A 14,189-nucleotide genomic window follows, 5' to 3' on the forward strand; every position below is an offset into this window, starting at 1 on the left:
AGCGTAGGGCAGCTTGTGTTTTTACTTTTCAAAGCTATCTGAACCAGAGAGTCTTTCCAGGTTCAGAACCAGGTTCTGAATTACTCCTTTTTTAGTGCGAGTGTTTGGTTGTGTGCCCCACCTGGAGGATCCAGCTGTCACCGCTAACGGTTTCCAGTGGTGGCAGGACACACCCCCCACCCCCCACCAGTAGGGGAAGTGGCCTCTCTGGTCTCACACTAGGCCGATCAATACCAAGGCTGTAATTCAAGGTGATCCGGCTGGGTATTGGCTCCCTCTTTAAGCGAATGACTGAATGGCCACAACACCCGTAAATTGATTAAGGTATTAAACAAAAAAAAAGTCCAAGCTTTTAAGTTGCCGCCCAATTTGTACGTTTTTCAAAACAGACTGTTGGTATTGATCGGCTTAAACCTGAACCTTTTGTTTGAATAGTGCTTTTTTGCAACCAAATACAACACCATAATTGGGAATGAAAAACAGTCCTTAAATTTCTTCAAGTTGAATAACAATAAACAATTTCTGAGTTTTAGATTTCCACCTTTTGTAGTGTGTTCTTGTTGTTGTATTATGATTTATTGTACTTTTCTTTTGTAAACACAACTCCTGCAGTAAAAATAACAATATCAAATAACAGAATTGCATTACATTTTGCTTTTTGAAACTTGTATGTGAAACACTGTAAAATATTTTAACATTTGCCTCCAGACCCACGTCACTGGCCTGGGAAGTCCGCAAGATGTCTCCTGGTCGTCACGTCATGCCCAGCCCCTCTGCTGACCGCATGGTGCCCTCACCCAATGCCCGGCGTTCCCTCAACTTCGGGTACGTCCACCTGAGCCACTTTGTGCGTCTCACGCCAGCCGTCCCAGTGTGGCTGCCATATCAACAGCTCTTTGCTGACCACTCGCACTCCGAGGCCCATTCAATATTTTTGTTCCGTCATCACGAGCTGTGCTAATTGGCAAATCCCAAGTGCTGGCCGAACAGAACATGCCCTTCTGCCCGGGTCTTTGAAATGACATCATGGTGTCTTTTGCTGTGGATTTCAGATGCCAATTTGAGACGCCGACACACACACACGCACACACACACGCACACACACACACACGCTCCTTCAGCATGAGGCTCACTAAAAGTGGACCTGACGGCTTGTTTCCTTAAGCCATTAATGCTGTCTGCGATAACACTCTCACTCCCATCCACATTAACGCTTGTTTTCGTCTCCAGCCATTAGCCTTTACTGGTAGTGTAAAGGAAACACAATTGCTCATTAGATTACCAGGGCTTTGAATGCCTAAATTAAGGAATCAATAGAAGATATGATACGCCACAAGCCCAGACTACCGTTTCACAATGGGCGTATTGTCTGGTGGTGGGGTGACTTGATGTGTGTGTGTGTGTGTGTGTGTGTGTTCTCCTATGGTGAAGCGTTGGTTCTAATGTGATTTTGTTCTCTCCCACTCCATCTCTCTCCACGGCCTGGCTTCCCCGCGGCCCAGGCAGGCGGAGCGCGGCTGCAGATGCAGATGCTAAGTGTGGTTAAAGACTGCTGAAGCATGGGCTCAATATCTGCATTACTCTGTAATCGGATGCCGCAGGAAATGGATATTGATCAAGATGGAGGGCCCGTTTGCCCCGAGATATCCGGCGCGCAGGCAGGCAGGGATAGAGGAGGAGGAGGAGGAGAGAGAGAGAGAGAGGGGGAGATAGATAGAGAGGGAGTGAGAGATAAAGAGAGGGAGGGAGAGGAAGAGAGGGAGGGAGGAAGAAAGAGAGAGAGGAGCAGGAACTGTCAGATGTAGGTGGACGTGTGTTTGTGACATGCTCGATCCAGACTCACCAGCCTGTCACAGTCAGTTAGGAGCCGCCCTCTGGCCCTCTGCTGCTGTGAGCTCACGGGCTCCAGAGAGATAGATGGACGCAGGTCGTTTGTGTTGGGTTGCACTGTTTGAATTAATGTACAGTGCGGGTTGAGGTGTGTGTGTGTGTGTGTGTGTGTGTGTGTGTGTGTGTGTGTTTGTGTGTGTGTGTGTGTGTGTGTGTGTGCGTGCGCGTGCGCGCGTGTGTGCTCTGTACTAGAATAGGCGGTCGGTGTGCATGTCTTTACTGTTAACCCAGCAGCTGTGTTGCATCATTCAACATAAGTGCAGCAGCCTTGACACTGAGGTGTGTGTGATTCCCACAGGGGTCCCCCTCCGACACTGGCCCGTCTGTCCCACACGGGCCTGAGCTGGGCTGACCGGGTCAAGTCCTCCCAGTCCCTCCCCATATCCGGCCAGAGCGTCACCTGTGCTGCAGAGAAGCAAGGTGAGCCCCACAGCCAACGTCCGCTGGTCATGCGAACACCACCTGCTCACTGCTTTGCAATGCTAATCATCCCTTCACAAGGCTCAGATTCTGAACGTCAGTTGCATGGAGATGCAGTACCTGCTTCTGATGACTCTATAGACCCTTTCAAGAGAGTTCCATTATCAGCATCATAGTTGGCCCCACAAGGCTTCCGTTTTAACATTCCATATGTTATCTTAATGCAGAGGAAGTAGATTGGGAACCAAATAGAACGTTCAAGCATTGTTTTTGTTTTTATTGTTGAAAGGGTCTATAATCTCCCAGGTTCAGGCTCCAACAGGAAGTGTTTTTGTGTAAATCTGCTGTAGTAGAATTGTGTGGCGAACCATTTTCATCATTATGGGTTAAATGCATAGTTAGCATAACTGCTAAAAATGATTAGCTAAGTTAGCTAAGTCACATGGTTAGCATGTTAGCATGCTAGTTAGCATAGTGATGTATATTTGATGATATAGGTTTTTTTACTGCGTCTGTGTTGCTGTTTTACGTGTCTGTGTGTGTGCATGTGTGTCTGTGTGTGTGTGTGTGTGTCGCTCACAGGAAAGAAGGACGCTGAGGGCTGGGAGACGGTCCAGCGCGGCCGCCCCGCCAGACCTCGCTCGGCAGCCATCGTCGCCAAGGTGACCCCAGTTGTGGCCCATGTCAGCCCTAAGGACGACAGCGACAAGGAGAACCAGAATCAGATCTGCGCCCCGCACGGCCGCAGTCCCCAGGACAAAGACCCAGCGAGCCAGCCCAACCAGCAGGCCGGGCGGCAGGACCAGCCACTCCCCCGCCACCCTCGCCCCGACAACGAGAACGAGAAGGCGCCCGTCATCGAGGTACTGACGTCAGGCCAGCTGGGGAGAAACTGACCCAACCCAACATACACACACACCCACACACACACACACACACACACACACGTTCCAGCTCACAACACAGCTACCCCCCTGCCCCATCTATGAATTATGCACGGCCCCCCAGCCGTCAGAACGGATCGTAGGGTTATGGTAACATAAGAGTGTCTTATCTGCCGCAGTGTTTTTGTTTTGGCCCGGCTGTAGGAACAGACATGCAGCCCAGACCAGCGGGGCCTGGGGGAGAGGGGGAGTGGTGGGGGGGGGATGTGCGGGGGGGGGATATCGGCTTTGCCAGCATTGATTTTTGTACATGTATCGTGAGATTCCAGAGACAGAAATATCAGATGTATCCTCATGAAATATACATGCACGCAGTGTGTCCCAAATCGGACACTCCTCTGGATCGGTGTGTGCGTGTGTGGGTGTGCTGGGGCTGTTTTTCATCTGAAATTTGCATGTCTTTTTTGTTTGTTTGTTTGTTTGTTTGTTTTTATAATGTGAAGTGTTTTGCCTTGTTGCTGTTTCATTCCATCAATGGCCTCTTCATGCATCAGGCATGTTGCTACATAATCTCCCAGCATGACTTGTAATCTCAGTTTGGTATTCATGGTAATGTTTGTTGGGATGCATTGCAGTGTTGTGATGACGATGCATGTAATATGGTGTGTGTTTTGTGTGTGTTGTGTGTATATCTCCGTCTGTTTGTGTGCGTGTGTGTGTTGTATCTGTGTGTTGGTGTAGCCCACCTCTGACAGTGCACAGGACCAGGAACAGTGTGTCACTGCAACCTGCGAGGAGGCGACGCCACCCCCTGATCCCCCCTCCGAAATCCCCCAGCCCTCCTCCGACCCCATCAAGGCAGACCCTGCCCAAAACCCGGCCCAAACTCAGACCCCGTCCTCGGCCGCTGAACCGGCCACTACGGCCTTAGCTCCAGAGTCAGCCCCAGACCCACCTCCTGACTCTCCCCCCTCTCCCCCTCCTCCGGCACCCCCCCTCCTGCCCGACCCGGCCCCGGCGGAGGAGGGTCAGGTTGGGCAGGGGCCCCTGGAGGAGTTGGGGGCTCTGGGTGTGGGTGTGGGGGTGGGGGAGGTCCGGGAGCTGGCGACGGAGCAGGAGGGTACGGCACCATCTGCTGCGGCAGCATCATGGCAGACTCCCTTGGCGGTGTTGAAACTGGAGAGTGTGCTGGACCCCACAGAGCTTTCCACCGTGAGTGCTGAGAGACGCGGGGTCCACAGCCCCCACCCCACAACCCAGCCACCTCCCCCACCACCACCACCACCCGCAACACTGCCCTACACGACTGCAAACCAAACCACTGCCCCGTCTAAACAAACCCAATCTCACACAAACTCCCCAGCCATTATGGGTTCCCTTGTACAGACATAACGATTATTCCCCCCCCGCACACACACACACACACACACACACGAATACACACATGCTCACACATATTACAACTCACCAGACCCAAGCCAGTTTGATAGTAGATTTGTGGATACAGCATGGACATGGTCAACATCTGAGGGGCTACTTTCACACAGTATCCCTCCCACAGATTGGTTCAGGGGAATGTTAGTTGTGATGTACGTACAGTACATGATCAGGGGCCAGGCTTTTTCACTGTTCTAAAGATGTATTAAGTAGCAGTCGTCTCATTGGTGTATTTTACAGCTCTCTACAGCTTTTTTCAGTTGTGACAGTCTCTCCACAATACAGTATTTGTGGCCATATTTGTAGAGCTGAGGAGCCTGTGGGCTCATTTTGAGATGGCACGTCCGCTCTCACATGGCCAATGTGTGTTAGAAATGACCAGGCCAGTTGTCCATGGGCTACTTAGCAGCACAGCGAGGGATTCATTTTTCACACACACTTCCATCTCTGTCATGTCAGGAAGCCGGAGCTACCAGAGCCAGCATGCTAGGGGTTAATGAAGGTCAAACACCCTCTGCACACACACACCACACACACACACACACACACACACACACACACACACACACACACACACACACACACACACACACAGTCTTTCTTTCTCTCACACACACACACATGTAGACACACACCACTTCTCACTTGGCCTCTGTCATAGATCTCCTGATGGCACCGTAGACCACGTTTAGGAGTTATGTCTTTAAATATAGAGATGGATTCGTTTCGAATGGTCTTAGGGGGGTTAGAGTTGGGGTGAGGATGTTGGGGGGCCTGGCTGTCTTGGCTCACATCAAACAGACCTGTTCCTCTAAGCGAGAGGGAGGGAGAGAGAGAGGGGGGGGGAGGGGGGAGGGGGTGGTGGCAGACACCTCGTTGGGTGACTGCGATAAGACTCGGGGTGTTTAGACTCCAGTGCAGGCTCCTAGTGTTGAGAGAAACCTCTGTCTCATTAGACTCATTTAGCTGTAAAGAAAAGCAGCATGTAGAGCAAGCAGTAGAAACCAGAAAGCAAGTTAGTGACCTGATCTCCACACACACACACACGCACACGCACACGCACACACGCACGCACGCACGCACAGGCATGAACTCACACACACACACACACACAGCTGCTCTAAAGCTACACACTGCACTACACACATCCCACTCACTGCTTCTCCAGTTGCTGACCCACTGTCCAGTAGCCACTTGTGTTGAATAGTAAAATGCTGCCACCTGAACACTGTATATAATATATATAATGGTGAAATGTAGTTTTAGTACGTTGCCGCCTTTTTGTTCTTCACGTTAGTTCTTCACGTTTGTTCACACGTACTCCTCTGACGTCACCTTAGCGTACACAGAACTGCCCTCAAAAGTAGCTGACCAGTGAGGGCTATTTTATTTCAGGACTTGCGTAAGCTTTGTCCCTGACCTGAGGTATGAGGGGCCGCACCTGACCGTACCGGCATGTCCGCGCCGAGGTCAGTGAGGTGTGTGGCGGGGCCTTCGGCCTGGCATCATCTCCTCCTCATCCTCATAGTGAACGAGTGTGTGAAATGCATGGCTGCTGGGTATGCCGCCATCGCTGCCTTCACACACATGGCTCTCGCTGGCATTGGTGGTGTGCTGTGTGTAATGTATGCAGTTTGTGCTATGCGTTTGCTATGGTTTTATTCAAATTCACCCATTTAATGTAGTTTTGCTTTCATTGTCATGGCTTTAACCTTCAGCCAAACTGGTAAGAGAGACCAAGTTAGCACATGTGCAAAGATATTAGGGTCACTAGATCACATGCATGGGATTTGAAAATACACTGATATAAATGGATTAAGGCTTCAGTTGAAAAATTTAATTGGAAAGCATAGTGATTGAGTGGTGAATTTGGGAGAAGTGAGGAGTTTGGTTGCCCTGTGCTTGTTGTGAGTTTTTGCTCTGTACTGGTGGCATGCTGTTTTGTATTTTCATTTGTTCAAGTTTTTGTGGTTGTTTGTCAACAAGTTTGCTAACAGTGCAACCAACTCAACACTCCTGCTGAATTTCACATATGCTAGGAACTAGTTATCCTTAGTTGCCCTGATACCAGTTCCGCCTGGTAGCTGAATGGTCTGGTTCTAATCTGGTTCAGGATCAGGATCCGGATCCAGATCAGTTCCAGACTCGGCTCATATCCAGAAGATCTTAGCTAAACCCACAAAATGAGCCATGGGCCTTGACCTCTGACCTGTGACCCCTGAGCTGGCAGCCAGCAGGGCATCAGTGACCAATTGACTGACTTAAGTCCTGTGGGTGGGTTGTCCACAGCCGCAGTCCATGGCCGAGGTCCTGGCCAAGAAGGAGGAGCTGGCCGACCGGCTGGAGAAGGCCAACGAGGAGGCCATCGCCAGCGCCATCGCCGAGGAGGAGCAGCTCACGCGTGAGATCCAGGCCGAGAACAGCGAGCTGGAGACGGACAACGACTTCTCCGTACGTCCAACAAGCATAGCGTTTTCACTGCATCATTCGTACAATTATTTTCACAGTATTCACTGGAGACGTGAAGACCCTTTAGGCCTTCTGTCTATGTACTAGCCCATAGCTAGATGGAAGTGAGGGAGCTGAGCTGAGCGCTGCTCTTGTGTTTGTGCAGGCCGGCATTGGCTGCGGAGGCTGTGGACTCAACCTGGACTGGAGCGACATGCTGGCTGACTACGATGGTACAGCTGTTTTGTGTTTTATCATTTCCTGACTGTGTGTGTGTGTGTGTGTGTGTGTGTGTGTGTGTGTCTTGGAATGCTCATCTTACTCTCTGGCTCCCTGTGTGTTTGTGTGTGTGTGTGTGTGTCTTGGAATGCTCATTTTACTCTCTGGCTCCCTGTGTGTGTGTGTGTGTGTGTGTGTGTGTGTGTGTGTGTGTGTTTAGCGCGGGAAGCCTGGAGGCAGAGCACGTCGTGGGGAGACATGGTGGAGGAGGAGCCGGCCCGGCCCCCAGGCCATGGCATTCACATGCACGAGAAGCTGTCTTCACCCTCACGCAAAAGGTCTAATACACACACACACACACACACACACACACATGGACATACACACGGAGACATACACACACACACTAGGTCTCATGTGCTGATATACACACAAACGCGCATACACATTTGCATGCACATGCATTCAGTCTTACACAAGGATCACTCCATGTACACACACACACACACAGGCCACATTTATCTCACTCTCACTGACACAGTATCTTGCTTCCATGCACATGCAGACACATCACACACACACACATACACACTCACACATATAGACATATCTCATCCTCACACACACAGAGACCTACTGGCATACACAAATACACAGACCCACTCCCTCCAGCCATTCATCACACTGCAACCTCAGTAATCTTCAGGGCAACGAGACCCTCCTCTCCTATTTATATCTCCTTGGCCTTCTCTCCCTCTCTCTCTCTCCCCCTCTCTCTCTATTGCTCTCTCTCTCTCTCTCTCCCTCGCTCCCTCCCTCTCTCTCTCTTGCTCTCTCTCACACTCAAAGACTCACTTCTCTCTCTCTCTCTCTCTCAACACCTGTTGGGTTACAGTGCAGAGGCCTGACTCGCGTCGTCCATCATATCCCTTCAGCTTTATCTTTTGGGAAAAATGCTCTTCCCTAAATAGTATTAAGCAGATGTCACCGCCGCATTCTTGCTAGCTTCGTCGAGCTGGTCTCTCATCAGATAACAGCTGAGTCTGGCAAAGATCCACCGGATTCGGGCCAGATCTGGGCCTCATCCATGTGGAGTCATGGCCAGATCAAAGCCGGGCCTGCTGCGGAGCTATCTTTTTGCCGCTGTCTTTTAGGGGATCTGTACGGTCAGATGACCGTGAGATGAGATTCTGAGGAGAGGGGAGATTCTGACAGGGCCTTCTTTCCTGTGGGCTGTGAGCTAAGCGTCTGTGACATGTGGCGGAGGCGGAGAGGAAACTCGATCCGTGCGAGGACAGTACTGCAGGAGGCTACTGGGTGGGAAGACAGAGGACCGCTTTTATCTGCGGTCACTCCAGTAATGCCACATAGATGTTACTATTTCATGCATTGTAACAGAGTTATTACCTTAGGCTAATTTACATATACAATCCCCTGGCAGGGCACAATTAGACAGTAGTTAAGACAGTATAGTTAAGATATCAGTACAAGCCATAGTGATTTGATGCCAAGGTATTTTTGAAGAGGTGGATGTGTGGTTTTTGTCCCCTGAGGCTGTTCTTCACTGTAAACTCTCCTGGATAGATCCCTGGATCTCACTTCTGGTAGAATTCAGTCAATTCCTTCCCAAGCATTGGATTAGATTGATGGAATGAAGGTTCAAGGTTTCTCATTTTTTGCAGCATCATACAGCATGGAAGGGAGGGGTGTATTTGATTGGCTGTTGGACTGAAATATCAACTGACATTCCCCATGTACTTTACCTTAAAGCTTTTTTTTTGTTCCGTAGGACTATTGCCGAGTCCAAGAAGAAGCATGAGGAGAAACAGCTGAAAGCCCAGCAGCTTCGGGACAAACTACGAGAGGAGAAGACCCACAAGCTGCAGAAGCTTCTGGAAAGGGTGAGCAGAGAGCCCACTGAGACATGCAAACACACTCTTTTCACTTCACATCACTTCACATCACCCCCATATCAGGTCCAGTCGAGAGAAATTGAGATTTTCAACTGATTGTGATCCAGGGACCCCATTCCCATTCTGACTAAGAAAGTAACCCGAGGACTGCTTTTTTTAATAAAAAAAAAACAGTGAAATCATAATTTGATGTAAGATTAAGTAAGCCTTGAAAACCCTTTTCCTAGCCTATACCTGGTGTGGCTGTGGAGCTGGCGTCTCCAGCTCCCTAACTCCACCCAGGGCTTGGTTCTCTTCTCCAGGCTCTCAAGTTCATTCAAAACCCACTTCATTAAACATGTAAATACACAGAGGAGCAATACACATTCTGCACATATTGATCCCTATTTTTGTTGTCAGAGGGATGATGGGTTGGTCAATGTTAAGATTCATCTTGAGCACAAACATTTTACACCAGGTCAGTGTTTTCCTTTATCTAACTCTTTAATTCTCATTGTACTTCTGTCTTCTTCTCCCCTTCTGTCTCAACATCCTCGTCGTCACCCCCACCCCCCCTCTGTCTTTCTGTCTCTCTCTCTCTCTCTCTCTCTCTCTCTCTCTCTCTCTCTCTCTCAGGAGAAGGAGGTGAGGAAGTGGAAGGAGGAGTTGCTGGACCAGCGGAGGAAGATGATGGAGGAGAAGCTGCTCCATGCAGAGTTCAAGCGTGAGCTGCAGCTGCAGGCCATTGTGAAGAAGGCCCAGGAGGAGGAGGCCAAGGTAGGGCTGAGGGGTTCAGACAAGTCTAGATGCTGCAGCACATTGTCTAAGAGATAGTTATGTGTGGGGGGCGCTGGGGTGCAAGCGGTTGCTGTACCACAGTCAGAGCCAAGTTCCCATTGGGACCTGGGTTGGAAGAAGAAATAGTTATGAGATGAGCGGTTGTCTCATCCCTTTCACCTTTACATCTAGGCTAGCTCTGGGACAGCTGGTGTCCTGAGCTGTTAAATGTCAAGTACTTTAATCACCTGGTGCAAGAGTACTCTCAATACTCTCTCAAGTTTGACATGTCCTCTAAATTAAAAGGGAATAAGTAACAAGTCACAAATCTCATGCAGCCTAAATGTACAGTTGTTTGTGAAAGGTTTGTTGTAAGAGCTCCATGGCTCGCTGTGCAGGTGAATGAGATTGCCTTCATCAACACGCTGGAGGCCCAGAACAAGCGGCATGACGTGCTGGCCAAGCTGAACGAGTACGAGCAGCGGCTCAACGAGCTCCAGGAGGAGCGCCAGCGGCGGCAGGAGGAGAAGCAGGCCCGCGACGAGGCCGTGCAGGTAGATAGATAGATAGCTAGATAGATAGATACTTTATTGATCCCCCAAGGGGAAATTCAAGGTACACACTAGGGGTTTCATCGCCCGGTCAAAGACTCGACCAGTCGACTGTTAAAATCGTCAGTGAACTAGTTCTGGACAAAGTGGATAATGGCTGAATGGGTTAGACATTATTATGAATGGAAGTACTTAATAAGAACAGTAAGAATATGCCTGCTATGGATTACCATCTAAAGATGAAACACTCGCTGTCAAAGGGAGCACTAGCAGTAATGTTCGCACCAACACTGTACATAATAACTAGTCGACTAGTCGATAACTATTATAAAAATCTTGTCAACTAGTAAGTATCAGTAGCTGTGAAACCCCTAGTACGCAGCATATTCAAGTGTGGTTTGGGCATAGGTGTGTCTATGGGTCTGCATATACATTATACTATGTTTTTGTACCTTTGAATTTATTTTCATTTGAGTATTTTTGCACATCTGCTTTTATTGATATATACTCCGCATTCTCACACGTAGTGGGATTTTGGATGGAAGTGTAAAGCGAGTGTGTCTCATGCCCGTGTGTGTGTGTGTGTGTGTGTGTGTGTGTGTCTCAGGAGCGTAAGAGAGCTTTGGAGGCAGAGCGGCAGGCCCGTCTGGAGGAGCTGCTGGTGAGGAGGCGCGAGCAGGAGGCGCGGATCGAGCAACAACGCCAGGAGAAGGAGAAGGCCAGAGAGGACGCTGCAAGAGAGAGAGCAAGGTCAGTCACACACACACACACACACACACACACACACACACACACACACACACACTACACGTCAGTCTCATACTAGAGAGGACTGGGAGCATCCTTAGGTGTGCACCAAAACTGCTCACATTGGTTTGGCTTCTATAGTCATTTTGTACTGTACACTGTCCTGTAACATGTCAGCCACACAAGTACACTCACACCACCTCCTCCTCCTCCTCCCCCTTCGTCAGCAGCTGCAGCGTCTTGGGCCTTAAGCTAACTTTTCCTGATTCAACCCCAAGCCCATTGCACCTCACCTCACCTTACTTCAGTTCATGCTCTTCCTCCCTCAGTCAGACAGTCAGTCTCTCTCTCTACCTCTCCATCTCCACTCCCATCTCGGCCAGTATCCCCCCCCCCCCCCCCCCCCCCCCTCCCCACCCCCCGCCCCACCGGGGCTCGCTGGCTCTCTGGCCAGGCCACTGGAGCCTGTGTCAGCAGACAAGGGAGGAAGGACACAGGCTGATGGGATTGTTGTTGGTGGAGGGGGGTAGAGTACAGAGCGCAGACAAACCCATGGAGAGTTGGAGTGAGAAATGAGGTGTGTTTTACTGACGTCAGGGAAAAATTGCTGGCCGAGGAGGATAATTGACAGATAATAAAGTATGGGTCTATCTCCCGATTCTTACTAGAGAAGATTAGAAGACTAGAGGTTTGATTAATTTGACTAGAGGTTTGATTTTTTTCCCTGTAAACATTTTGAAACCAAACTGTTATCACAGTAGATTATTCCTCAATTTACTAGTTTACAGGGTAGTCGTGTGTGTGTGTGTGTGTGTGTGTGTGTGTGTGTTGTGCATCCAGAGACCGTGAGGAGCGTCTGGCAGCTCTGAGTGCAGCTCAGCAGGAGGCCATGGAGGAGCTGCAGAAGAAGATCCAGATGAAGGTGAGTGGAGATGAGCGGGAGCACAGCACTGCACCACCACTGCACAGTCCCACCACAGTGACACCTGGAGATGAATTGCTTGATGAAAACAATCCCACTGCGGACATCAATTACACCACATTTATTAATATCCTTGTCCTGTGTTTGCTGCTTTTTATTCCATTTTGCTTATCCTCATTTGTTTCCTTGTTGCTTTAATTTTTTTGTCCTTCCACCTTGCTTCTATACACACACACACACACACACACACACACACACACACACACACACACACACACACACACACACACACACACACTCTCTCTCACTCTCTTTCTTTCTTTCTTTCTTTCTTTCTTTCTTTCTCTCTCTCTCTCTCTCTCTCTCTCTCTCTCTCTCTCTCTCTCCCCCCAGCATGATGAGAGTAGTCGTCGGCACATGGAGCAGATCGAGCAGAGGAAGGAGAAGGCAGCTGAGCTCAGCAGTGGTCGTCACGCCAACACCGACTACGCCCCCAAGCTCACGCCCTACGAGCGCAAGAAGCAGTGCTCCCTGTGTAACGTTGTGGTGTGTACCTTCACCCGCTCGCTCACTCAATCACTCACTCAGTCGCCCCGTTAAATACACACAACTGAGGTGCGTTTAAATTCGCAAACATTGGTCAACGTTCGTGAACGTTTGCGCAAACAGTTTTCTGTTTGACTTGAGTTCGCCACAAACAGTCAGAGGGCAGGTAGTTCGCCGTGAACATACAGGAGTGCTAGAATGTTTACACCAAATCATTCAAATGTAACTGTTCAAAGAAACTATGGTCGCCGCAAATGTTCACCTCTGTTCAAAGAATTTGAACACATCTAATGTCCTCTGCCATACTACACAGATGTGTGAGGTCGACATGGACAAAACATTTAACTCTGTTATGCTATATCAGATTCCCTACTCGCTAGCTATGGATGAAATACTCCTTTTTAATGTATTCCATTCCATAGTCCATTTTGTCATATTTTGACTGTTTGGACTGTAAATAGCCGGATGTCACCAGAATCCAGTAGGCACCGGTGTTTCAGACTGGCACACACTGCCCAGCACTTGGTTTTTCTCCACCCTCTGTGGCTTGGCAGCAATCACACATAAAAATGCTGACTGGAAGGTGATTCAGAGGATTTTTAGAAGAGAATGCATTTAAATGAGGATTTAACGGCATTCATTAAACATGAACCCCTAGGCCCAGATTTATAGCCGGCCATGATTATGCCCTTCTTGTTTATTTATTTATTTATTTATTTATTTATTTATTTATTTATTTATTTACTCCCTTGCATTCTTTTTTTTGTAATGACAGGCAACAAATCTTTAGTCCCATTTATCAGCACTGGCCACGGCTTTCACTGCCACAAGGGTGAGACACCTTGGAGCTTCAGACTGTCATCTGATTAAGGCCGCTGGGAGAGTGTGTGTGTGTGTGGGGTGGGGGGGTAGATGAGTGAGGCTTGATGGTGATGCTTGTGTGCGCGTGTGTGTGTGTGTGTGTGTGTGTGTGTGTGTGTGTGTGTGTGTGTGTGCACTGTTGAGTTGTGGGGGTGGGGTGGCATGAAGGGACGAAATCTTGTTAGAAATGTCAGATGACCTTGGCCAGTGAGTGACACCAGCGATCATCTTTAGGTCAGTGGGAAGCACTCTATTTAATCACGTTAAAGCGCAGGCCATGCTGCTCCCCACCCAAGCTTGGGTCCAGGGGAACAAACAATGCACCCTTCTCTCCACACATCCGTGTTGGTGTGCAGAAACCCACGCAGGACAGCAACCCTTGCTTGCTTGAGCTTTTAATGTCAGCCGACTTGTGGCCTTTTAGTATGTTTGGGCCGTCAAAGGGACGTGCCTGTGACGTGAGAACAACCCAAGCCTTCCGTAAATCGTAAATGTCCTCTAAGATGAGTAGCATAGACTTTTGACTGCAGATGCTTCATGTTCAATGGCATCAGAAAGACTGTATTACTTCTTCAATGAGTTCAGTTTAGTTCAT

General features: G+C 49.2%; 1 protein-coding gene across 1 annotated transcript in view; it reads left to right on the plus strand.

The window, feature by feature from the left end:
* Nucleotides 1-14,189, plus strand: part of LOC121724102 (S phase cyclin A-associated protein in the endoplasmic reticulum-like) — a 51,009-nt gene that overhangs the window by 20,928 nt on the left and 15,892 nt on the right. Inside the window, exons 6-18 of the mRNA XM_042110457.1 lie at nucleotides 709-825; nucleotides 2,189-2,310; nucleotides 2,893-3,173; nucleotides 3,936-4,406; nucleotides 6,921-7,082; nucleotides 7,246-7,312; nucleotides 7,519-7,636; nucleotides 9,088-9,199; nucleotides 9,827-9,967; nucleotides 10,366-10,521; nucleotides 11,126-11,268; nucleotides 12,106-12,187; nucleotides 12,581-12,733. Coding sequence (XP_041966391.1) covers nucleotides 709-825; nucleotides 2,189-2,310; nucleotides 2,893-3,173; nucleotides 3,936-4,406; nucleotides 6,921-7,082; nucleotides 7,246-7,312; nucleotides 7,519-7,636; nucleotides 9,088-9,199; nucleotides 9,827-9,967; nucleotides 10,366-10,521; nucleotides 11,126-11,268; nucleotides 12,106-12,187; nucleotides 12,581-12,733 — 2,125 coding nt within the window. The remainder of the gene's footprint in view (nucleotides 1-708; nucleotides 826-2,188; nucleotides 2,311-2,892; nucleotides 3,174-3,935; nucleotides 4,407-6,920; nucleotides 7,083-7,245; nucleotides 7,313-7,518; nucleotides 7,637-9,087; nucleotides 9,200-9,826; nucleotides 9,968-10,365; nucleotides 10,522-11,125; nucleotides 11,269-12,105; nucleotides 12,188-12,580; nucleotides 12,734-14,189) is intronic.

Source organism: Alosa sapidissima, chromosome 11 (assembly GCF_018492685.1).
Source record: "Alosa sapidissima isolate fAloSap1 chromosome 11, fAloSap1.pri, whole genome shotgun sequence".
Lineage (NCBI taxonomy): Eukaryota > Metazoa > Chordata > Actinopteri > Clupeiformes > Clupeidae > Alosa > Alosa sapidissima.